Source organism: Antedon mediterranea, chromosome 10 (genome assembly GCF_964355755.1).
Source record: "Antedon mediterranea chromosome 10, ecAntMedi1.1, whole genome shotgun sequence".
In the NCBI taxonomy this organism is placed as follows: domain Eukaryota; kingdom Metazoa; phylum Echinodermata; class Crinoidea; order Comatulida; family Antedonidae; genus Antedon; species Antedon mediterranea.
The window spans coordinates 11,047,489-11,071,954 of record NC_092679.1 but is presented as its reverse complement, the minus strand read 5'-3'; the positions used below and the strand labels follow the sequence as shown (position 1 = coordinate 11,071,954).

At 34.5% G+C, this 24,466-nt stretch overlaps 1 protein-coding gene across 1 annotated transcript; it reads left to right on the top strand.

Moving 5' to 3' along the window:
- The first annotated feature begins 59 nt into the window (after window positions 1-59).
- On the top strand, window positions 60-22,927 carry LOC140060768 (tetratricopeptide repeat protein 9C-like). Its single transcript, XM_072107110.1, has 4 exons — window positions 60-142; window positions 13,654-13,964; window positions 17,849-18,037; window positions 19,469-22,927. Exons 2-4 carry the CDS (start codon window positions 13,682-13,684, stop codon window positions 19,591-19,593), a joined length of 597 nt encoding a protein of 198 aa, XP_071963211.1. The 5' UTR covers window positions 60-142; window positions 13,654-13,681; the 3' UTR covers window positions 19,594-22,927.
- The last annotated feature ends 1,539 nt before the right edge of the window (window positions 22,928-24,466 follow it).

Below are 24,466 nucleotides of genomic sequence, written 5' to 3'. Positions count from 1 at the left end.
CTCTATAGTTTGCCTTAACTTTCCTATATTTGCATGGTATGTGTGGAGAACATACGTACGTAAAAAGGAGGTAGGCCAAGGCTAGCCTAGCTGTGCTCTTTTCGTATCTGCAGTGTTTTTACATGTTATATTATGCTTTTAGGTTAGTAGTTTTTTTCTTTATAGTATCGGTTATTATGATTTGCATCTAAAAATGTAATGAAACTGGTAATGGTATTAGGCCTATAAAATAAATGTAGGCCGCCTCCTCTCTCTCTACTACTACTACTAGGCTAGGCTATACTAGTACTAGGAGGGCCTCCTAGCTAGTACTACTAGGCCTAGGGGCCTAACTAGTAGGTAGGCCTACCCTAGCTAGGCCGGCGCTACTGCAGTTTCGCACCACACTGTTATATCTTCGATTTCTCGCCTAAATTATTTCTCACACCCACATCATACAATTTTGGGCCATTTTTATGTAACATGTGCCCATGATTTAGCCACGGTTAAATTACATTTATCACAATAAAAAATGCCTTTCAAAACAGCTCCTTTTCCACAAATACTTCGCTCGAACTGTGGCCATTTTAGAATCAGAAAATTTCCATAAATCAATGTATGTTTATTTTTTGTTTTTATTTTTAAACTGCAGTGTGGTTTTATAAAGAACCTGCTGTACATATCAAAAGGGCGACGATATAACATTTTAATTTTTGTTAAACAATTCACAGTTTTAAAAATCATAAACCATATTTCAATTTCAATATGTAAAACATATCGTCATCATCATAGCAAATATTGTTATCTCACTGTATTAAAAAATAGAAAATGATTTGTTTATGTTTTATTGAATGTATTGGTTAGTGACCGAGATAATTTTCTTTGATAGGCCCTATTAATATGAATAATAATAATGAAATATTAACCTCTATTACGCCAGCTGAAAACATTTCTATTTCAAAAGTAAATACATGTTTAATCGGATTTTATAACCCTACCCTCTATAGTTTCTAATATTTTTGGGCAAAATGAAGCATACATTCTGGCAATTAATTGTTAAATATAAGATGGCGAACATTTCGCAGTGTGTTGTTTGACACCGAGTTCAGTATCGTTTAAAATGTTTTAAAAACTATTGTTATTTAAAAAGAAATCGTATAAACATGTTACATACAGTAATATTATGTTGTGAGCAGTGGTGTATCCAGTGGGGGGGGGGGGCCCGAGCCCCCCCTGATTTCGTGTCCGTATATAGTTCCACATGCCATGTGCTTTTTTGTCTAAAATATATTTATTATAAGTGCCAAAAACACGTTTTTTTCTCGATATGAGGCCTTTATTATTCAAACTTTTTAAAGAAAAAGCACACATACCATAAAAAATATCCATGTATTTCATTTTTGGAACAGAATATTCCGTGAGGCTCAACTACAAAACCACCATTTTGTCATCGTAAGCCAATCAAAGCTGAGCTTTCTCGCGATTGGCATTGCTCACGGTTGAATGATTTTGGATTGTAGCTGATTTGATTGGTGGATGCGAATCACCCGCAGCGGAATGTTTTCTCTCGCGCATGTACCATGAATCTCTCTGATCGTTACTACACAAAGTTAGAGCAATGAATTTGCCCGAATTCCCGTAAACAACTTTATATCAGTGGGACAGCCAGTCGACAAATCGTGTCAAATTTCGACTCGGAGAGGGCGCCCTACTTTTCTAATTTAGTTCAAAATTGCTAAATTTTAGGGTGTTGGAAAAACACAATATTTGTAAATTTAGCTGATTATCGGAAAAATATTGTTAGTGAAATAAATTCATAAATGGTTTTAATATATTGTCATGTAAAATTAAATGTATTTGAACAAAACGATAATCTGTAATTTAACGGCAAAATCAACCAATGTCTTTTTTCCGAAATTGTACCCTAGAAAATCGTTAAAATAAAATATTTAGAAAAATTGAACAGTCCTGAATTTAAAATCCCTGTTAGAAAAATTAATAATCTACAGAATACGATATTAAGATACAAAATTCGGCGGTTGGGATGCAGCTCCGACTAAAGGTACCACTATTTGTTCCATCGAAAACTACAGTAGCGAAACCGCCATTTTGTAAACACATCGTCATCGTGTTTATGAATTTATTTATAGCGAACGATATACGCGATGTTTATAATTGTCCACGTATAAGAATTCATATAAATAAATACATTCCAATACAACGTATATTATTACTTGTTTATTTATCACAGTATACATTTTAGTTGAGGAATATTTATCATAACTATTATAATAGCTTTTATACGAGTCCGAGGCCTAGCCCTATTAGCGAGCGATTGTTCCAGGGGCGGAAAGTCACTTAGTGACGTTGTGATCGAGCGCGTCGGGCCTAGCTAATATTAATAATATGACCTGAAATAAGCGGCTAACAAGAACTGTTATATACTTGCTTACAATTGTTTTGTTATTGATGAACAAACAAGCAATTAGATTGAATAACAAATTATTTATTCATTTTTTTTGGGTAAAAACATGTACAAACTAGTACTGTATAATATAAATTAATAGTAATATTAAACTAATACAGTATTAATAAAATATAAAATAGGCCTAACATACAATAAATATTCAATTTTTAAGGTCTACCACATGACAATAACATAATTTACAGAGTATAGTGTAGTAGGTTTGCATTCAACATAAATATTTGTATTGTAATTCATCTAAATCCTCTGCAACATACATATATTTGTAATTCAACATTTTGTTTTAAATAATTAAATTATAGTTTGGGTATGACAATGTCTTTTTATCCACTTCACTCTCAGTTTGAAGTCACAAAGACAAAGAACTCTGCATCATCAACGGTTCCTGAAAATAAATATTATTTAAAACTAGATTTAATTCGTCACTATGACGAATTATAGGTTATATGCATAACATAACATAATTTACAGAGTATAGTGTAGTAGGTTTGCATTCAACATAAATATTTGTATTGTAATTCATCTAAATCCTCTGCAACATACATATATTTGTAATTCAACATTTTGTTTTAAATAATTAAATTATAGTTTGGGTATGACAATGTCTTTTTATCCACTTCACTCTCAGTTTGAAGTCACAAAGACAAAGAACTCTGCATCATCAACGGTTCCTGAAAATAAATATTATTTAAAACTAGATTTAATTCGTCACTATGACGAATTATAGGTTATATGCATTGATTTAAATAAAGATAATTGATTTTTAAAAGATATATTGATTGATTGATTTTCTCAGAATCTTTAATTATTTATAATATATGATAGGGCGTGACCTGGCCTTGCTAACGCGACCACCATAGCCGGTATCACAATCCGATCAAAGATCCATATGCGTATAATGTCATAAACCACATTTGAGGTGCTCCAGCTCAAAATCAGCATCCAGATCAGTTTTTTTAATTCCTATCTTTTTATAAATTCATATTCTTTACATATTAAGCTTTACATTAACAATGATATATCATACATTAAATTTAGTTGAACCTATCCAAAGTTATAAGCCAAAAACTAAACAGCACTTTCACTAAAAGGAAATCCAGGTTTTAGAGGAAAATGACTTTGAAATCAACAGAGCGTAAACTGTGCTGGTTTTGGAAAAGGACAGTCAAAACACCATAGCAACAGTAAAGTTCCCATTGTCTGATTCTAAAGAAATTTTTCACACACAATAACAATACAATAAAGAACATTAGTTGTTAAAATCATTAATTTATTTCAACATTATCATTTTCAAAACCAGTATTTTCTCAACTGAATGCCAACAAAATGAAAGTCGACAAAGCATGACACTGAGAAAATTTATATACCCATTTTTTAATTACTGTATTAAATGAAAGTATAAAATAAAAGTATAAATAAAAGTATATTAATAAATTGCTATTAAAGTTATTGCCCTGTTAAAAAAGTTAAACCAGTATGAGATGATTGTCAAAAAATTTCATTTAATAGAAAAGTGAATAGATTGCACATTAAAATATAAATACAAAACAAATAAAAAATAAAATATTTGACCAGTTAAAATTGCCGCAACTGTCACTTAAAATCAATATTAATTTTATTGCAAATAAATAAATTGCTAAACAGGATTTTTAACTCTACAACAACATATAGCGACAGGACCTCTACTCGCTTGGAGCGGGACACACAATATCCCTTGCCTCAAATTTACAAAACTCTCGTACCGAGTCATAGAGGTATGATGGTATGGAATGGGTTCTGGTAAAATAAGTAGAGGTATGTTGTTTTCATTCTTGAGCAACTGTAGGCTTTGTTCTGGCGTATCAATATACTCCTTGTAATACACCATACATAAATTCTTCCTCAAATTGTTTTAGGCAAACGTTTTTGTCGGGTCCGTTACCACATCTGCAGCGTTTGAATGATCGGATTCTCTGCAGTTCTTCATCATTTTGAATGTTACACCAATCTGCAGTTTTGTCACAACTAAAGAAAAACAAATACAGTCAGTTTAATTTAACAAACAAGCATAAATGTATTTGTAAAAATCAAATTTGCTTATTGACATTTTTAATTAGCCTAAGCCTAGGCCTAAGTTGACTTTATTTTACCTCAACTAATTTATTGAATTAGTATAGGCTAGTAGACCATAGGCCTAGTAATATTAATAATATAAAGTTTAAGTTATATCATTTCTTCATTCATAGTGATATTTAACATTTAATGTGACAAGACGGATTTTAGTTTACATACAAGAAAAAATAAAATGTACTTACAGAGGCATTTCATTACATCTAAGGACGTCTACCCTCTGGAGAACGGGCCTAGGATGGCCATTCTCCACTTCGTCATCGTCAGCAAAAAGTACTAGGCCTAGGCCTAGACCTAGGCTAGGAGGCCTACTAGCTAGGCCTAGGCCCTAGCTAGACTAGTTGGTCATCATGAGTTGGTTAAGATTACTTCAGCATCCTCATTATTAAAATAAAACCAAAATCATTGGCACCATTTAACGTATCTAGAATTTCCTTAGGCGGGTCCTTCCGAGACATTACGAACGTATTGCGAAAAATCAGTAATATAAATAATAGTTATCGCTCGCTAGATGAATAAAGTATGTTTTCGTGAGAATTTCCCTGGAACATGTGTTGTTCGATCTACTTCGCGCAGGCGCGGTAGCCAGATCGAAGCGTAAACATAGTAAATGCGCATGCTCAGTAATGATGTAATGAAAATTGACCAATCAGCAACGTAGTTTTTGCAGATTTGTTTGGGCAAGATAGCAACAACAAGACGGCAATAAGACGATGTTTAATTGGTTAGAATAATATTTTTCCAACGAATCAAGGGCGGGGTTAGATAGAATAAAATCTAAGCTTTCTGCCGATACCAAACATGGCGGAGTTTGCGAAGGAGAAAGCCGATGATACTTCTAGCGAAAAATGGAGTATTTTATTGTCGTTCGGGCACTTTACATTTTTGTTTTCAGATATTTTAAAAGAAACACACTTCAAAGATTACGGAATTTAACACATTTATATTTATTGGTTCATGATAAGACTTCGTGGGTAGGTAAAACACATATCAATAATTCATATTATGTAAAAAAAATAAAATTGAAAATTTTTTCAAATTCGCTGAAATTGAACTTTGTGATAGTTATTACATAGGTTGGTCTATTGCGACACAGCGCCGCTTTGAGCTGGAGCGCCTCATTTGTTGTTACATAATAATAAAGACATAAGTTAATTTTTATCTAGATTTCATTATAAATCATGTGTATAATCTATACACTAAGAAATAAATTTGAACAAACAATACGGATATTAAAAAAACAAAATCTTATTTCGTTTCCCAAGGTGAGACTCGATCTCGGTACCTTGAATGCCATAGACACGAGCACAGACCATCGAGCCATACACCACTGACTAAAAGTTGTAGAAAAATTCCTCCGTGTATTTACTATGCAGTAACCAGTTTGGTGCAAATAGATTATTACATACCGCAATGAATTATAATTTTTTACTACATGATGACATCTTTAAAATGTAAACAAATAATGCACTGTCAAACTATATACTTTTAACTTTAATATATGAAATTTGGAAGGAAGAAAGTTAATGTTAATTTGATAATAAATCATACTTATGATACATACACTTCAAGAAAATGAAATAAAAAATAGGTGTTCCCCTGCATTCTGACGATATATATTAATTTTAAAATTTAGCATATTTTCACCATTTTGTTAACTACAGTACGTGCGTAGCCAGTCACTTTCGACGTGCTCGTATAACGCAATTTCGAGTTGAAACGTGAATCAAATATGATGATATTATTAAAGAAAGATTGTAAAACAGAAATCGGGCAAAAAGAGTGCGCATTAATGTTTAACGCGCCGTGCGCGTGAAAAAATCTGCGCACTCATGGCAATTTTTTAAACGCTTAAAATTGCCTGAAACGTACTCTAATTTCATCGAAAATTAATTTTGACAATTTTGAACATTTTAAGCGCGCGTACGCAAGCGTTATATGCGCTACGCACGTAATTGTATTGCCATATGATGAAATATGACCTGAAATTTATGAGTACCAAATTTTGTTTAATTGTGATTCATGCTTGTGAAGATATGATTACAAACGTGATTTCGTAAAATCGCGCGTAGACCGCGTAATTTTTGATTACGCATCGTGAAAATATAACCACATCGATTCCTGGCCATGAGGAATATACTCTGAAAGCTTGACTTAGCTAGATTAAACTGATGCCAAGATAATTCACGGACAAAATAGTGCTAAGGAAAGAATAAATAAATAAATAAAGATTTTGACAGAATCAAGAGGTTATATGCATGATAATGCATATAACCTAAAAAATGTTAATGTCAAATGGAAGCTGTATTTTATTAATTAATATTACAGTATTTGCTATTATTATTTATATAATCTAGGCCTACTAGTAGCCTAGCTAGGTATCTATTGAGCCTAATACCGTATATTTCGGTGTATAAGTCGCACTTTTGACACGCAAATTTGACCTCTAAATTAAGGGTGCGTCTTATACACCGAACTAAATGCCTCACCACACAGATTGTACATAGGCCTAGGCCTAGGCTATCGTCACCTCGTTTTCTAGGCCTGAGTAGGCTAGGCCTAGCTACAGTAACTAACTAACTAACGTAACGGCAACCTGCTTGTGTCTAGTTTTCAAGTCATTTTAGCATGATGTTATACTAAATATGATGAAAAGATTTGTTCATTATGGCGCTCCGATAAAATTTCATTTGTAAACGTTTACGTACGATTGGAATAGTATTTATTTATACAGTAGTTATACGCACGATCGCCGTACCCCAAGCGCAAGCCCTTCTTTTGGTGGCCACATGGTGTACGGTATTCGACTAGTATATTCTCCAGGTGATTATAGCATGGACCTAGCGTACACACTTCTCGGATACATAGATACTAATCGAATACGATTTGTCCGTGAAAACGTGCGCCCTCACGAAATGATCGAGCGAGGCTAGCCCACACACGTGCGTGTTACACACACGGTCATGCACTTGATGTTGCGGCGAAACTCATGAATAACAAGTTAGAAAGAACTTGTTGAGGCTGGGCGCGGCCGAGCCTAGGTAAGAAAAAACCTAAATAAAGGACGCCGTTGTAGATATAACAAAATATATTATTACAATACTATTGATTACAATTTAAAAAAACATTGTTTTGATGAAATATAAGGTGCGTCTTATACATCGACGATATAAAAAATACAGATATTTTACTCTCAGTTGGGGGTGCGTCTTATACACAGGTGCGACTTATACACCGAAATATACGGTAAATCAAATAATAAATGAAAAATAAAATAATAATATTAATACTGATTAAAAAAAGTATTTTTTGGGGGGGATCAGATCACCAGGCTAGGCCGGCCAGGACCAATGATACTCGTAATCAGTACAACTTAACGACTATCGGATCAGCATCAACACCAACAACAACAACATGTTTTTAGTTACAGTAAAGTATAGTAATTGACCTCTGGATGTTTTCAACTGAGCTTACCACAAGAACGAAGTCCTTCCAAGAGAGTTCGTAACCTTAATAAACAACCCTACGATGTTCTTAGTGAAGTAACAAGGTGTGAAAATTAATGTGTTAATTTTGACTGGCGGAGGACCAAGTTGTAAATTAATAAGAAATATATAATATTTTTTATTCATAATCGTTTATATAATCGAATATAAATTTCCCACGATGTAAACAAACGTAGAGACACGATCCAACAAAATGAACTAGGCTAACTAATAAAAATAATATAGCGAACGTCCAGTCGATCCAGGACAAAAAAAGATCGTCAACAATATTTTAAATATAGTATCAGAACGTTCAGTAGGTCGCTCAAAAAGACTGCCGACAAAAGACCGTAATTAATACAGACCTAGGTTTTTTTTGTGTCACATGGCATGAAACCCGATACTCTCTGTTTACCGCAACCTCTCATGTTTTTTTAACTCAGTACCAGGGGTGGCTAATTACGTGTACGGTACCTGAATTTTGTGTCACATGACATGAAACGTAATATAATACTCTCTTAGCTGCTCTGAACTGTCCATCCAAATTCGAGTCGGGCATTTTCTTTAATAATTTAAAAGGCATACTGTATCTTAAATCTTAACATGGAATATATATTTATCTTCCCTATAAAAAAAATCGTCGGGATCCCGGCCGGGATCCCGTCGGTATCGTTCGTTTTTGCGCATTATCCCGATTAAAATTTCGCCAAAATATCGAGATGTTTTTTATTGGGATTTAAGTGCCATCCCGCCAAATTTAGACTTGTAAATATAAAATCCTGGTCGGTACTCCCGTTCTGAAATACTGATTCTACCAAACTCTTACTCCAAGAAGGACAGACGTCTAGAAATTAAATGAAATCTGTTAAAACAATAAAAATGCATTTTTATATTATATACAAATTTCATTACGATAATTGTGTGCTTAAATCTTAAACTAAAATAAAGATTTTAACTGATTCACTGTTGTTGTTGATTGTTATCGGTAGAATTGGCAACATTTTGGTCGTTTGATGTGTTTGTAATATTTACTGTTTCCTTCTTTTATTTCAGAATAAAGTCTGTAATATTTTGAGTAGGTCTGTTGTATTAAGCATGTTTTTTGTTTTACTAACAATGTTCATTAATTATTCTAACTAATTATTTGTATTAATATCGTAAATGATTGAACAACCGATCTGCCGATGTAGGATAATATATCATAGTAATACAATATAACCAAAACATATGAGATTTCCAAAACCCTCTGCAATACTCATCCGGCATTATTATCAGTGTTGATCCATCTTTTACGATATGTTGTTTATGATTTAATAACGAGTTAAAACAACACTTTTGAGTTTTTTTTGTATATTATTGAATAGCTTTCCATTGTTTTTATGACCAAGTTGAGTTTTATTAACTTGTTGAGGGTATTAAGCCATTGGTTTTCAGCTGATGAGTGCAATATACGTTTTATGCAGGAGATCCAATCAATAGCCACCTCCCTAACTGTAAGGATCGAAACAGCCATAACATCATCGATAATATTTCCAATTCAAAATTAGGCCAAGCCTAGAGATAGTCATAGGCCTAGGCCTACTACTAGCCTAGTAGTACTTTTCAGATGCATGTTTACACTCATATCATAGTAGTCCGAGTTCAAGTCCTTTTTTACACAAAGCAATATTCATAATTATATTATTGAGTATGGTGGTGTATGATAAACATTTTAATAAATATAGGCCTATGCACAAAATAGTTTTCACATTGTGTCTGGAGAGACCAAAATAATAATAATATATAGGCCTATGCCTAGTAAAGCTTAGTATCAAAGACCTATAGTATCAAATAGGCGGAAAGAGCCTAGGCCTACGTAGGATACGCAAGGGGGAGGATGTGGTAGGCTAGCGGATGAGGAAGGGGAGGGGGAGTCTGGCAAGGCAGGCTGCTGTACCTTTTTGACTTGCAATGCAACACAAATATGAGCTTCTAGGTCTATATATATTTCAACTAAAGGAGCTACTATGATACTATATAGGGTATAACAATAAGGTGTAATTAATAAATATTAATCACAACGAATAAATCTACAAATTTATCAAAAACACCTACGGTTTGAATGCGTTGTACGTCGCTGCTAGTAGCCGACCGGCCTAGAATTGCTGTGGTCTGGTTACAAATTTAAATCAAGGCGGGAACGAGATGCGTAAATGTCACGTGCAATGTGATGATAATACGATAAGAAATCAACTCGTTGTTAGTATTACCATGGAGAAATAAGTTAGGACTCCATGGTATTACTGAAGATGAGGTGTTAAATAATGATATAATAATGTGATTAACTATAACGATCAAAGTAGTCGTGGCAGCGCAGCAAAAGGTGTGGTACATAAAGTAAACTGTCTTTAGAATTAATACTATATTGTAAAAAGGGATGCACGGCTGGTTTGATCATTGTGGTACATGTATTTAAAACAAAAAATAACTCAATTCAAATCAAAAACAACCTATATAATAAAATAATAACTTACCGTCTGTTACGAATTACTGTATTACCTAATGAAATGAATACACCGGCGATTTCGAAATTAAGACGCACCAATGTTTCGCTAAATATTAAGTTTGTGGAAGAGTAGAGAAGTTCTATTCCCGTCTCAATGCTAAATAGATGGTCTCAACTCTCGATTACAAGGACAAATCCCACTAATCGATGGAATCATTAAACAAATCCCGCCATGATATCGCTAAATGAATTCATGCTTAGCTGATGATAGGGACACCAAATCCCGTCTATCCTTATCCCGTCGTAGCGGCGGGATCCCGAACAAAAAAATCCTGGTTGACCGATGGGAGCCACAAACCAAATGACCGAATCCCGCCCTCCCGAATTTGCGATATCTTTCCGATCCCGACGGGATGGCCGTTTATCACCGGGATCCCGTGATATCACGAATTTGCGATCTTTTCCCGATCCCAGTGGGATGGCCGATTCTCACCGGGATCCCGTGATGTCCCGATTTTGCGATTTTTTCCCGATCCCGACAGGATGGCCGATTCCCACCAGGATCCCGTGATATCCCGAATTTGCGATCTTTTCCCGATCCCGATCCCGGCGGGATCCCGTGACATCCCGGCGGGATCCCGCATTTATTTTTTATGGGGTTGCATATATTTTGTTGGTGTCCTAGCCTAGGTGTTGTTTTTTATAATTCGCTAACCCAAGGTAGGATTAAATCATAGTGTAGGCCGCATTATTTATTACAGTGCAATGTGGGCTGTGCGGGGCCGTATCATCGAGGGAATCCCCACAGACAAGGAATCGCGTTGGTATCGATATTGTACGCATTGTTGTATATTTTTCCGTAATTAGGCAAGGAGAGTATAACTCCATGGTACAATCAATACAAAATGTCTGCGCCCGTGTTGTAAATACACGTTGTAAACTTGGCATAAACATGTGGATTATACAAACAAATAAAGTGATTTGTGAATTGAAACACGGGAAACAGGTATATTTATTTTATTTGATTGGTCTTCAAGTTTCAAAACCTTTACAATTTTGAAAAATAAATGTGTTTTTGAAATAATTAGTAGGCCTAGGCCTCCCCTAGAGACTAGGCCCTAGTACCAAGCTTTAAAAAGTAATTTTTATGTAAAGTACGTCTTGACAAACGGCGGGCGTGTAAAGAACAATATGCCATTATCTGGAAATTTAATACTCAATGAAGGAATCGTACCAAATAACACACAATAATGCTGCTCAGTCAAGCGTTCAATGGGGCGGAGCAACATGCCAAACGTGAATAAACGCATCCAAACGGGGTTCCCCCAAATCGTCTTGCCAAACGCGTCTTTATGACCTTTGTCGTAATACAATAGCAAACGTGCCTGAACGCGTTCTTGTCGTTTGAAATAATTTACCGAAGGCGCCTTATGTAACAACATATTCCACCGCCTTTAGACTTATTCGATTTTGAAGTACGATCACAGTGAACACACAAGAAATAAGGTTATACTTGTTAGAAGAATTGAGGGCAATGGAAGTCTATTTAATCTACGGCGTAAACGTTGTTTAATACCACCTCTTTTCCCTCTCTTCCGATTCTTTTTCCTATATAAATAAAACGAAGGGTTTTGTCTTGACAACTCGTACAGAATTTCAGCAATGGCTGCCTCACAACACATGTATTTATTACGTAGTTCGTGCAGCTCCTTGCTCATGTATCTCGCAGCTAAAACAGCATGGCTTGTGCTGGCGGGTACGGCTAGGCACATCCAGAGCAATTGGGGCGAAAAAATAAACACTGAAAAACATGAAACTAGTTCCATAACAGCAATTAGACCAAACAACCTGTACACACGCAATCTTTTAAAAATCATACACATTGTTTGTAAACCTGGTTTAATTAATTAATGCATAACTGTTACGCAAAGTTGGCCCAAACCCCAAAAAACGTCAGAAGTGACTGTTTGGACCGTGTCGGTTCGCAAAGTAAAGAGCGATATAACAGGCTTAAAGTTGTGTACGATAAGTTGAATTTTTTACTGAAACCCAGTTGTTAAGACTACTGTTACGAAAAGTTAAGAAAACCCACTGGGCCATCACAACAATGATGATGTCATCTGAGGTGTATTTTGCAGGAATATTTCAAACAAAATTTTGAATATTGTTTATGATGAGCTCTAGCAAGCACAATCATTCCATCATCATGGTTCACTGTAATAACAGCAGGGAATACTTGCAGGTCAACCCGTACCCATGCCAACTCGTAGCCAAATAATTAGGTACGAGTTTGAATGGTTACACGTTGGTTTGGGTACGGGTTAGCCAAAGTGGGTACGAGTTAACAAATTATTTAGGTGCGAGATAGCCAAGTTGGGTATGCGTTGGCATGACTATGGGTTGACCATCACCCACAGCAGGGTGGGTGCGTAGACTTGTAGCTGAAGTATTTTTCCTCTTATATGATTGTATTAAATTGAAAATAACATTTATTGTGTAAATATATATACTTTAAAAATAGCTAACAATAGTTCTAAATACCTGTACCTTTAAAAAAAAACGAATCAGGTGAATATTCAACTATTTCTCTCAATGCCATTATATATTCACAGTAGAGGACAGTGATTGACTGGTTCTTACGTATAATGCAAAGTTGACTTCAATCCAACTTTCAGAAGTGTTGTAACAATCGCGGCGTAAACATCCAAAATGTACAAGATCGTCGGTTTCCTGTAAATGCAGGGTAATAGTTGTAACAAACGTATTATACGTTAGCGTTTTCCTGTTCAACAATCTTACGGCCGAGATACTACCGTCAGACACGTCATTTTCGCATAACAATCTACTCGATCGGTTTCCTTTCCACTTACGATAAATCGTCGTAGTGGTAACGAAACTGGTGTACTTTAATACACACTTCACTGCCTCTCCACACTTGCCAATCAAAAAACAGATTGGTATCCTCGGTTAAAGTGCCCTTCTTTCAGGAACCAACTCAACCAAGCCTTAACCCCCTCTAGCCTTATCTTCCTTTTGTGCTTGGTTTTGAAAAAAGTACAGTATGTCTTTGCTGTTGTCGGATCTTACATTTTTAACATTTTTTATTACAGAAAAATAGTTTGAAAGAAAAGTTATACAATGACTGAGATATTTGAAGGTAGAACATCTTTGCCTTCATCAGTAGCTGAAAAAATCATGCAAGCAGATCTCTACAAAACAGAAGGGAATACATTATATAAACAGAAAGAGTACAGAAAAGCAATAGGAAAGTACCATCGTGCATTACTGTTCATAAAGAGTCTGCAGCAGAAAGCAAACCCTCTTACACAAATGTTGCAAATTTCTGACCAGTTTGTTATATCTGATGAAATGAAAGAGAAAATGAGGATCATTGAAATTGGATGTTATAATAATTTATCAGGTAAAAAACAGTGTCATTTAAATACAGTATGTATTCAGGGCTCGATTTATCTTTTTCATGTTGCTAGCCCACTGGGCTAGGTCACTGTAGATTTCACTAGCCCATACATTATTTTACTAGCCCACTCTTATTATCGCACCGTGATAGCAGGGCCGCCATATAAATGAATTCAGGCATTTTGTACAATAGAGGGCGCACTAATCTAAACGCTCGAGAATTGCTAAACATTTACATAAATACTTGCATGAAAAATTACACAAAATTGTATTTCTTTATTGTTCACATTATAAAAATTAACTTTGCGTCGCGACGCATAGTCTATTTTATGCTCACCATATTCACAGAATCGATTTATTGAGGTCTTTTTGTTGTTGGGCTTCAACCTAGCCAAGAAAACTAATTAGATTCTGTCTACCTTAGGCTAGGCCTAGAGAGCCTATTATTTATAGTAGGGTAGCTAGGATAGACGTAGGCCTACCTAGCCTAGCTAGATCGCATTGGAGCACCTAGCCTACTCTACTCAACTGTTACCAAAATGGTAGTATCTAGCTAGGCCTAGCTGCTGAGCAGCCATCACGATGCCAAACGATGGCTTTTGATTCTATCTAGGCCTACGCATATTATAAAATATGGCCTCCATGGCCTACCTACAGGGATAGAGCCAGCCACCCGGCCCTACAAAATATCCCTAACTTTGATCTGTGACAACCAGGCCTGACAAGACTAGACAAGTTATTTTTAACATTGACAAAATTCTACTACATTTGGCCAATCACAGTTCGTTATTTATGGTCATATTTTTGTGACACGTTTGACCTGATAATGAAGCTCCGCCTACTTCACAATAACCTGGGTGACAAAAACATAAATGGCCAATCATAATTCGGAAAATTTGCTTGATTGTGAGAGGCTCCGCCTACATCATCACTTGTTATGGCCACAGCAGCGCGCGAGTGGTATTTTTGCTGATGTTGCCAAGACATATGTCTTTTATGCTGGAGTTATTTTTATGAGGTCATTTCGTCCCAATTTCGAGTTCCCACAACCTACTAGCCATCCGGGCTTAAAGGAAGATACTTTAGGTAGCCCGGAGCTGTTTTTACTAGCCATTGTACGCCGGGCTAGTACTAAATCGAGCCCTGGTATTCCTTATCAATTTTCTGCTTACCTTAACTTATGCTTACCTGGTTATTAATAGTAGGTATCCCAATGAAGCGAATTTTGTTACAGCATTTTTGAACACGTTCGTGACATTTCGAAAAGTATTGTCTTTGAGGTTAAAAATATACTATTTCTTATGTACCCATGTGAATAAAAATGGTATGTCTAGAAAGATCTTGTTTAAGGGTTTATTGTGCTTACTTTCGCTCATTCTCTTTTTTTTTGCAATAGCTTTTATAAATAGGCCTCTGGATTTGTTGAATAGATAGCTGCTAATTTTCCTTGTGATTTTAAAGGTTTTATATTTTTAATGAATTTTATATTTTTAATATTTGATGTTTGTGTGTAATCTGTTATACATTTATGTAAGGGCAAAATTTGTACAATAAAATTACATGTTACATCGCAAAGTCACCCCATCGCAAAGTCGCCCCACACAAAGTCGCCCCTAAAGATTTCATCAACTATTTCTTTTAATTGTCTTGTTAAAGGTGTAGTGTAATCTAAGTTTTAATGTATAATATACAGGTGTGGTATTGTTATCTAAGATTCAATGCATTGTATTGTTCATGAAGAAACTATCCTCATCTACAGGAGGCTATATGCTAATCAAAATCCTAGCAAAAGGCCTATCGGGAATACTGTAAAGTCCCAACATTTTTGCGCTTGCCTTTAATTTTCAAAAACATGAAATGTCTAATAAAAATGCAAATTTTGTCAGGCCTGTCTGCTTCATATGAACAAAAATGTGTATAAAGAATTAGAATAGATTGTAATAATGTACAGTATTCTTTGAAAACATGATTACAGATTATCTATGGAATTTAACAAATTATACGATGATGTCGGTTGCGTTCTAAATCTGTCGCGTTTAATTTTGGTCGCGATAAAATGATGTTGTGATTTAAATTATTTTTACTGTACTTTGTTCGATGAATATTTATTAATAATAATTAAATTGTTTTTATTTTACAGGTCTAGTGTGTGCCGTCAAAAATGACAATTTGTAAACAATTTGTAAAGGCAATCCCATCATTATCCAATATAAAATTGCATCATCCACCAAATATGTCGTAAAAATAATGACGTGCGTGTGTGTGTATTCGTCTTACGTCCGTGTACGTATTATTTCGTGCCGCTTCACTGTCTTGTTTAGGCCTTATTTAAAATTAAATAAACACCCGGTATAAGGATATTTATAAGGTATGATAATTAGATTGTTTTATAACCAAAAGGATTGAAAGGAATTTCAGTAAAATGATCATTGTGCTGTTAATTTAAAGGCGACTCACAATTTCTGAAACCAATCGGAGCTGTGCCTTATGGCTGATACGTGTTTCTGATGACCTTGGATTCCCCTTTAAAACACGCACACGATACTGTATGATGGTTTTTTCATAGTAAAAATGTAGCGTCTTAATTTTACTAAATAACTAAAATACCTGCGTGTAAAACGATCATATCGGCGATGAGTATAAGTCAAAACCATAATAATATTAAATAACAGTAGACATTATACTTGTCAATAAATGCAAAATGATCAATAAGTAGCCTATAACACTCATTGTCTTACATAACGCTGTTTGTTTTTAATAATCTACTATACGATATCACATTTATACATTATTATTATATTATCCTACAAAAATGAGCTGGTGTACACTTGAAAGATTCATATAATTGTGGCTCTGGTAACTAATTTTAAAATCATATTATATTAACATTTTCAAAACTTTTAATCACTGGTAATCTTTTTAGAAACTTTCAAAACAAGGAATTATATTTTAAATGATTTTCAAAAAGCACATATTATGTATATAATAAGATAAACATTAATGTATACGACATTTAGGGCGACCAAAGTAACAATGCGATCGATATAAAACGCAACCGATATGATTAAAACAGCATACTACTGTAGCGGCGGCACTTTATAAAGGTTTAAATACCATACCGAAATAAAAACTTTGCGTTGGGTCGACTTTGCGATGGGGCGAATGTGCCAGGGCGACTTTGCGTTGAGGCGACTTTGTATTGGGCGACTTTGCGATAGGGCGACTTGAGTGGATCCCCTTAAAAATACCCGAATATAATAATACAAGGATGCTTTTCATTTACCTATCTCCTTCTACGATAATTGTTTTTAATAGCTGAAAAACGGTTAAACAGGTTGAGTACAGCATCATAATGTTGAAGACAAACCAACTTTCTTTAAAAAATACTATTTTAACAGATTTAATATAGGTTTATACACACGTGTTCCTTGGTGATGAATGAAGCATTCCAATCTCTCAGTTTCTCGGTGTTTGTTCAGATCCATGGAGTTATCCTTCTGTATCACAAGCAATGTCATATTATAATTAATATTGTTTAAGTGTTTAGATTTGCTTAACTAATGCTTTCATTAGAAACGATTTGGGCGGATATCTGGTAAATTTGATTGGTTAGAGGTCAAAATCATTGATGCATGTAGTGTATCCTAAGCGTCGTTTACTAATCTTGTACCTTGAGCTGTCGTAACAAAAGATCAGTGTCATAAGAGGTGGCTTCAACTAATGTTTTCCTGGTTCAGACCTATGGAGTTGTATGCCGCGTACGATATGCAAACATAACTCCATAGGTCACCATAATTATTTGATATAACACTGGATTATTATTATTATTGTATAATTGTTTTTGTTGTCCACTTCAAGAATAATGTAAACATTTTTTTTCCTCCATAGTGTGTTTACTGCAGGGTACACAACCTAACTATGACAGAATAATTGAATATAGTAAATTTGTTACTGAACTGGATAAAAAGAATGTTAAAGCATTTTACAGACAAGGCTTAGCTTACTATTACAAACACAACTTTATGGCTTCATTGGAAAGTTTTAATCAAGCAAAGCAACATTCACAAGGCATAATTGGTATGTTTCTAGAGAGTGAAGTCAGGTTATAATTTCTCATGGAAACAAAATATTTATAACATAAACCTGTCATCAATAATAACATCATGTGTATAATAATATCACCATGAATAATGAACACAAGGATTTGCATCGGTGGTGAGATCAAATGATTACCCAAAGCAATTGCCTGCTATTAAAGCTTTGGTACCAAACAAACACCTTTTGAACTCTTGTGTCTCTTCCTGTGTCCCTCTATAGAATGTTGCCAATCAATTGTTTATTTAATATCAGTATCGGCAACAAATCTTAATGTTAAAATCGTATGCGTAGTCTGAAGAATTGACAATATAATGCTGAACCATTTTAAATAAAAATCGTACTACGGAAAGAAGTAAAAAAGTCTTGCAATCTAATTTACTATTTTTGTAATGATATTGATAAGCGCATTTATATTTGCCATAATGAATGATTACCCCACTGCAGCCTAAAGTATTTTATTGATGAATAAATTCTTCATGATTACATGTTCTTTCGGAATGATTTAAAATTGTCTGAGCAACAACATATTAACGTGTAAAAAAAATTTGGATACGTAGAATATAGATGCGCGCTCTTTTAAATGTGATGAACTATGATGATGAACTGTGATGAACTATGAACGTAAAAATATGAAAATACGACTTTTATAATTCAACTGGCCATATGCAAAATTTGTGCATGAATTCGTATCTACAATTCAACAGCTACCAGAAAACGTTTTAATCATGAGTATTTATATACTTTTTATTCTGAGGAGAGCCCTATAAAATATTGAAATTTACTGTAATGTTGAAAATAAGTGACCCAAGTTATTCATGCTTATGAACATGATGAGTTCATCAACATTTTAAAAATGGTAAATCATCTGAAAGATAATTGATTGAACTAGACAATATCAAAATCTTGAGGATAAATGTCCATATGTTGACAAAGTTATGAAATCTTATGTTTTCACAATTTTAGAGATATGCAAGACAAAAATGATAAAAAGTAAGAAGAATAGTGAAAGAAATAGAAAAAAAAGAAACAGGACAGTTAAAGGAGTGTGTTAACTAAAAAGTTCCTGACAATAACCAGGATTTATTATTAAGTGCGGATAACCAATAGCAAAAAGCAACTACAAATAGGTTGAATCAATTTTCTGAGCTATATTGACAATTCTTTGGATGTGGCCGACTCACTTTGGAAACTGAATACCGCTTAGACGGTGACCATGATACCAAACATGTCTACTTGGCAACAAGAACTATAAAGTCATTAGTATTTAGTATCTAATACCACTAAAAACGGTATTGCTTCTATGATTTGCAACTGATAGTGAGACTAAATCATGATTATTATGATAATTATTATTATTATTTCCTCCAGCTTCGGACAAAATGGTAATAGTATTGTTATTTTCATTTTCAGATCCAGGTATTAAGAAATATATTGCAAAATGTGAGTCACAGTTAGCTAATCAAGAGGAAAAAACCAAAAAAATGTATAAAAACATGTTTGGCAAGATGTCAAATGGATCAGCATGTTCATCATAGCAGGTCTTCAATTAGATCTATCAACTGTATGTGTTCCCTCCAGCTTGACCAACATATGCTAAGAAAACCTACGGTTGGATTTTTTTTCTGTTTTGTTATTTAATTAAAAAAGTTTACTGAAGACTTTTCACTCTACATCTTACCGTCATATGCCATGGATTAAAAGTGAGCTTTCACCTCAAAACTGTTTATGAAGGAGAAGTTTTTTTGACAGAGAGCCTGACCGTTGTACAAAGTGTCTTCTGCCCTGTTGCTTTCAAGTGATCACAGTCAGTCTCCTCCTAGACCTAGACTACAGATCCTGAAATGCGGGTGTGTTTTAGTATATTCAGTGTTAGCAGGCTAGATCTACAGTAGGAACTAAAAACACCTAATCAAACCCTAAATAAAGATGCTTTTTAATGAATTTGGAAGAATCAAAGTGAACTAACATTCTACATGAAATATTTTTGGTTAAATTTACAACAACTAAAAATGAAAAATTTGGCTAACACGTATGCATTTGCTTTATACTGCAGTTAATCTTCAGGACCCAAAAATTGTGTTGGTTTAGGTTGGTTATTGTCCCCTGAATGAGAATACTCCCATTTAGGGGATACTTACCAATATATCACCAAAATGAACTTGGAAAGAATTAAAACTTTAGCAGCCTAGATAAGATCTTTACCAAAATGAAAATACAGATAGATATGTGGTTAAGGACCACTCCATTAAATTTTGGAGGCAATCCGGACCAGGGTCCCAATTCTGGACTACTTTTTAGTATTATTTCAGACCTGCTAGTGTTAAAAGATAGGAAACAGTTTTCAAAAGTAAACTGAAAATGTATTTTATCGAGAATTATACTGCTTTCCTATACTGTACAGTAGGTTAGCATAGAAGAGTGATAGCAGTAGCTAGGCCTAAGACCTATAGGCCTACAGTATGTTGGGCTAGTTTAGGCAGGGATGGGTTGGTCAAGATTGACAAGAACAGATATGTTTTACTCAGAGATATAAAAATTTAAATAAAGATGCATTGCCCCCAAAAAACATGGACAGTAAAGATTAATAAGATCAGACTTCATTTTGTAGACCCTTAGACCTACTAACAGTGTAGTAGGCCTCCTATAAAGTAGTTATTAGGTCTACTACTAGGCCTGGCCCTAGATAGGCCGCATCAGCCATGATCAGGCTACTTGTCTAGTCTTTATAATATTAATTATTAGATGCCGTTAGATGGAATTTAATTAATGAAAAAAAAAAGCCTAAAAAATTAAGGCCTACTAGGCTAGGCGTAGTAGTAGTACTGTAGGCAATCTAGGCTAGGCTTAGTTCTACTAGGCTAGCCTACTAGAGTCACCGCCTACATACTACACCGTAAGGCCTACTTTCCGACCACGGCCGCATCACGCTATCATCTGCAGCCGGCCGCCTGAGCCGCACCATACCAGAGTGCGCTCTCGCTCGAACTGTACTACTACCCACTCCTAGGCCTACTAGTACTAGGCTGCGCCTTTTTAGCCTACTCATCATGCATGCTGTGCCCAGCCCAGTAGAGTGTAGCTCATATGCTTAAAAATAAATTTAAAATGAATGCCTACAGTAGGCCTACATGCCTTCTAAAACATTTATTACTTCGTCAGGGATATTACCTGATGATAGTTTTGATCGAAATTCGTCTGGGTCTGGCACATTCATTTTGTCTGACCAGTATGCAGGATAGGAGAGAAAGAGGTTGGTCGGCGGACCGGCGATGGAGGGAACAAAAAAAACATAAAACGGCCGGCTGTGTTGGGTACCCGCACGCTCTCACATCACAGCGTTAGAGTCGCTGATTGGATGTTGTAATCAAACTTTAAGCTGAAACTTGATTTTCAACTGGATCGTAATTTATGTTGATAATTATCATATTCAGTCGAAAAAGATTGGTTTTGATCATCAAACGTAAATACAATTGAAATTTTCAATCGATGAATTTAAGAGAGTTATTTCTATTTAGACTCAATAAAAACATTATGTACATTTTATTGGTATATAAGATTGTTTGAATTAAGAATACCCTGTTTTATGCAAAAAGCCTGCAGGAGGGCTATGGGGTCGAATTAATCGTAGATTTCATGTGTGTTCTACGCTGACTGGGATTCCCCTTTTATAAAAAATAAAACACGCATTCATAGGGTGTCAAATAGACAATTCAGTAATGATGTATGATTGTTTTCCATACATTTTTTTATTACATAATTCAGTGAAATGATCATATACACGTTTGTTTAAGGCAATTAAACATTTTTTGCAGGTTTTTCCTCTACAACAGCTACGTGTTTTTGCTGACCGGGATTTCCCTTTTATAAAAAAAACATGCAGTTATATTTCACTGTAAAAAATAATTGTGTATTTTTACAGAAAAATGCATGTTAACTTAGCCAAAACCGTCTGTAATATGTGATTGCAATTGTAAAAGTAAAAAGAATATACAGACAATATGTTACTGTTGAATACAGTTTTCTCTGTAAATTTTACAGATACGAGTGTAAAATTGATAAACATATTTTCTGTATTTTAAACCTGTATATAAATACTAATTCACAAAATATCTGTAAATCATTTTAAGTACAAGTATACATATACCGTTAAAAAATATTTTTGAGATGAGATGGAAGCTACTCCGACTCAAAATCTTTTAGTCCATTTATCAATGACAAAATATTGGCATTTAGTTTTTTTTTCTTCTGTTTTTAACAAAATGTTTTGATATGTTGTAATGTTTGACCTAATGTCTCTATACAGTACAACATATCAAAAATGTTTTGTTCCCAGAGTCTGATTTAAACCTTATTGTGGGGGAAAACTGAACAGTGACAAAATAAACCAATGTACATAATGGTCTTAAGCCGAAAAGTAGATGGAAGCTACTCAGACTCATTAACTTTTGTCTTCTGTTTTTGCTTGACTGTACCAATTATTCCTAAAAAAAACTGCAAGAAAAGTACAAGTTATAGGTCATCTCATATAATACATTGTCTTTTCTAAAGTCATTTAGTACTGTTCAGATTGGATATATTTGGTACAATGCCCTTGAAAGTCTTCCTGAAGAGTGTACCGATTTACTTAATTACCAGTAAATGTTTGATTAAATTTCTAAAATGACATCATGGCAGTTTATGATTTGAAAATCGTGTATACATTATGCTCCTTTTTTGTGTGATGTGGTAATTCCAATAATGGCTGCCGGTAAACAATAATAAATATTTTATGCAAGATTAATGGGCAAATGTTTGGCGATTCTGGATATTAAAATGCTTGTATGAAGCAAGGTTTTTGTTTTGCATAAATAAATCTGTACCTCAGTTATATGTAATGTTGTATTGGTTTTATTGCTTCAAGAGACATAATCTTTAATTGTATTAATAGAATGGTAGCATACCAATTGATGTTGTACAAAGTAACAATACAAATACTAGCCTAAGCAAATGACATCACAATCAATAAAAACAATACAATTATACTGAAATAGAATTTTTTTTTTTAAGAGTTTAATTTAAAATCATTACAATTTGTTTTGTTTTTTTGGCCTATTTAATGTTAGTGTTAGTGCATTTGGCTCTTATCAGTTGATCTCAATCTGCTCCCTAACACAGTGGTGGTTAATGAACCATGTTTGCTAGGAGGTTTTCAGACAGTTAACAGTAGTCTACTACAATAACTGTAGTGTACACACAATCAATGACACATAATTCAATATAATTTGCTGTTACAATTTAAACATTGCATTTTACTAATCTTAATCTTTACATATACATTGAAATGTTAATACAAATATAGTACTAATATTAGGCCAAAAAAAAAAATATATATGAGGGTGATCCATCCAGCTATTGCTGATCATTAGGGGCCCTCAGAGGTTCACAAGACAAACATATGCCCGAAATTGTTAGGGAGGGGCAGGTTTTTTTAATTTTTTTAATGTTACTGAAAATTGTATCCTTCGCTATCTTTCTGTGTATTTATCCGAATTCTTAAGGTTTAGTAACAAGATACAGAATAAAACTACTTCACACCATTTTTAGAATATTAAAGTATTTATTTTTCACAGTACAGTACAAAACTATTTTAATCTTTGTGCCTTTTGTGCGACTTTGGATTTTCTTTTCCATCATGAACACATGCAGCACAAACAGGCAAAACTACTTTGTAGTCAACTAGTAGGTTCTGTGGGCGGGTTGCATCACTTTCTCCACAAAAACAGCACACATCATGTGGTCCTATACCACCAGAATAGTATGCAAATTCTACATGATTTGAACATGTCACATCCATTCTCTCCAAGATATGCAGTGATTAGGTACATAATTCCAAGAACTTCTGGTTCGCTGGTCCCCTTTGCCTTCTTTGCTTTTTCAATTTGAGCAAATGGTACCCTTATGTTGTTCACGTTGAGTCAAATGCTTGAATAATTTTGTCCTGCAGATTAATTCCAACTAAGCGATTGAAATGCGTGTATATTCCAAAAAGTTCAAATAGGAATTAATGTCATATCTTCAAGGATGATTTCCATTTATGATGGATCTAAGGGTAGGGTAAGTTTTTTCCTGCAGTTTGTTGACAGCACTGACCAAATCTTACACAAATGCATTTCTTTCATCTCTTCCATCATTGCATTTTGAGTTGAAGCATCCTCGCCTTCTGGTAAATCTGGTTGCCAGTCAGTGCCGTATTTACAATTATTTGTTTTTGATGAACATGTATCACTGCAGAATTCAGATAAAAACATGATGTGCTAGCTGCAGACCACTAAAAATAAAAACAACAGTTTAGTGAGTTTCACATACCGGGACTGTTCACCGGCTTTGTGTAGCATTTATTAGAATCAGTCAGGCGTATCCACTGTTGCA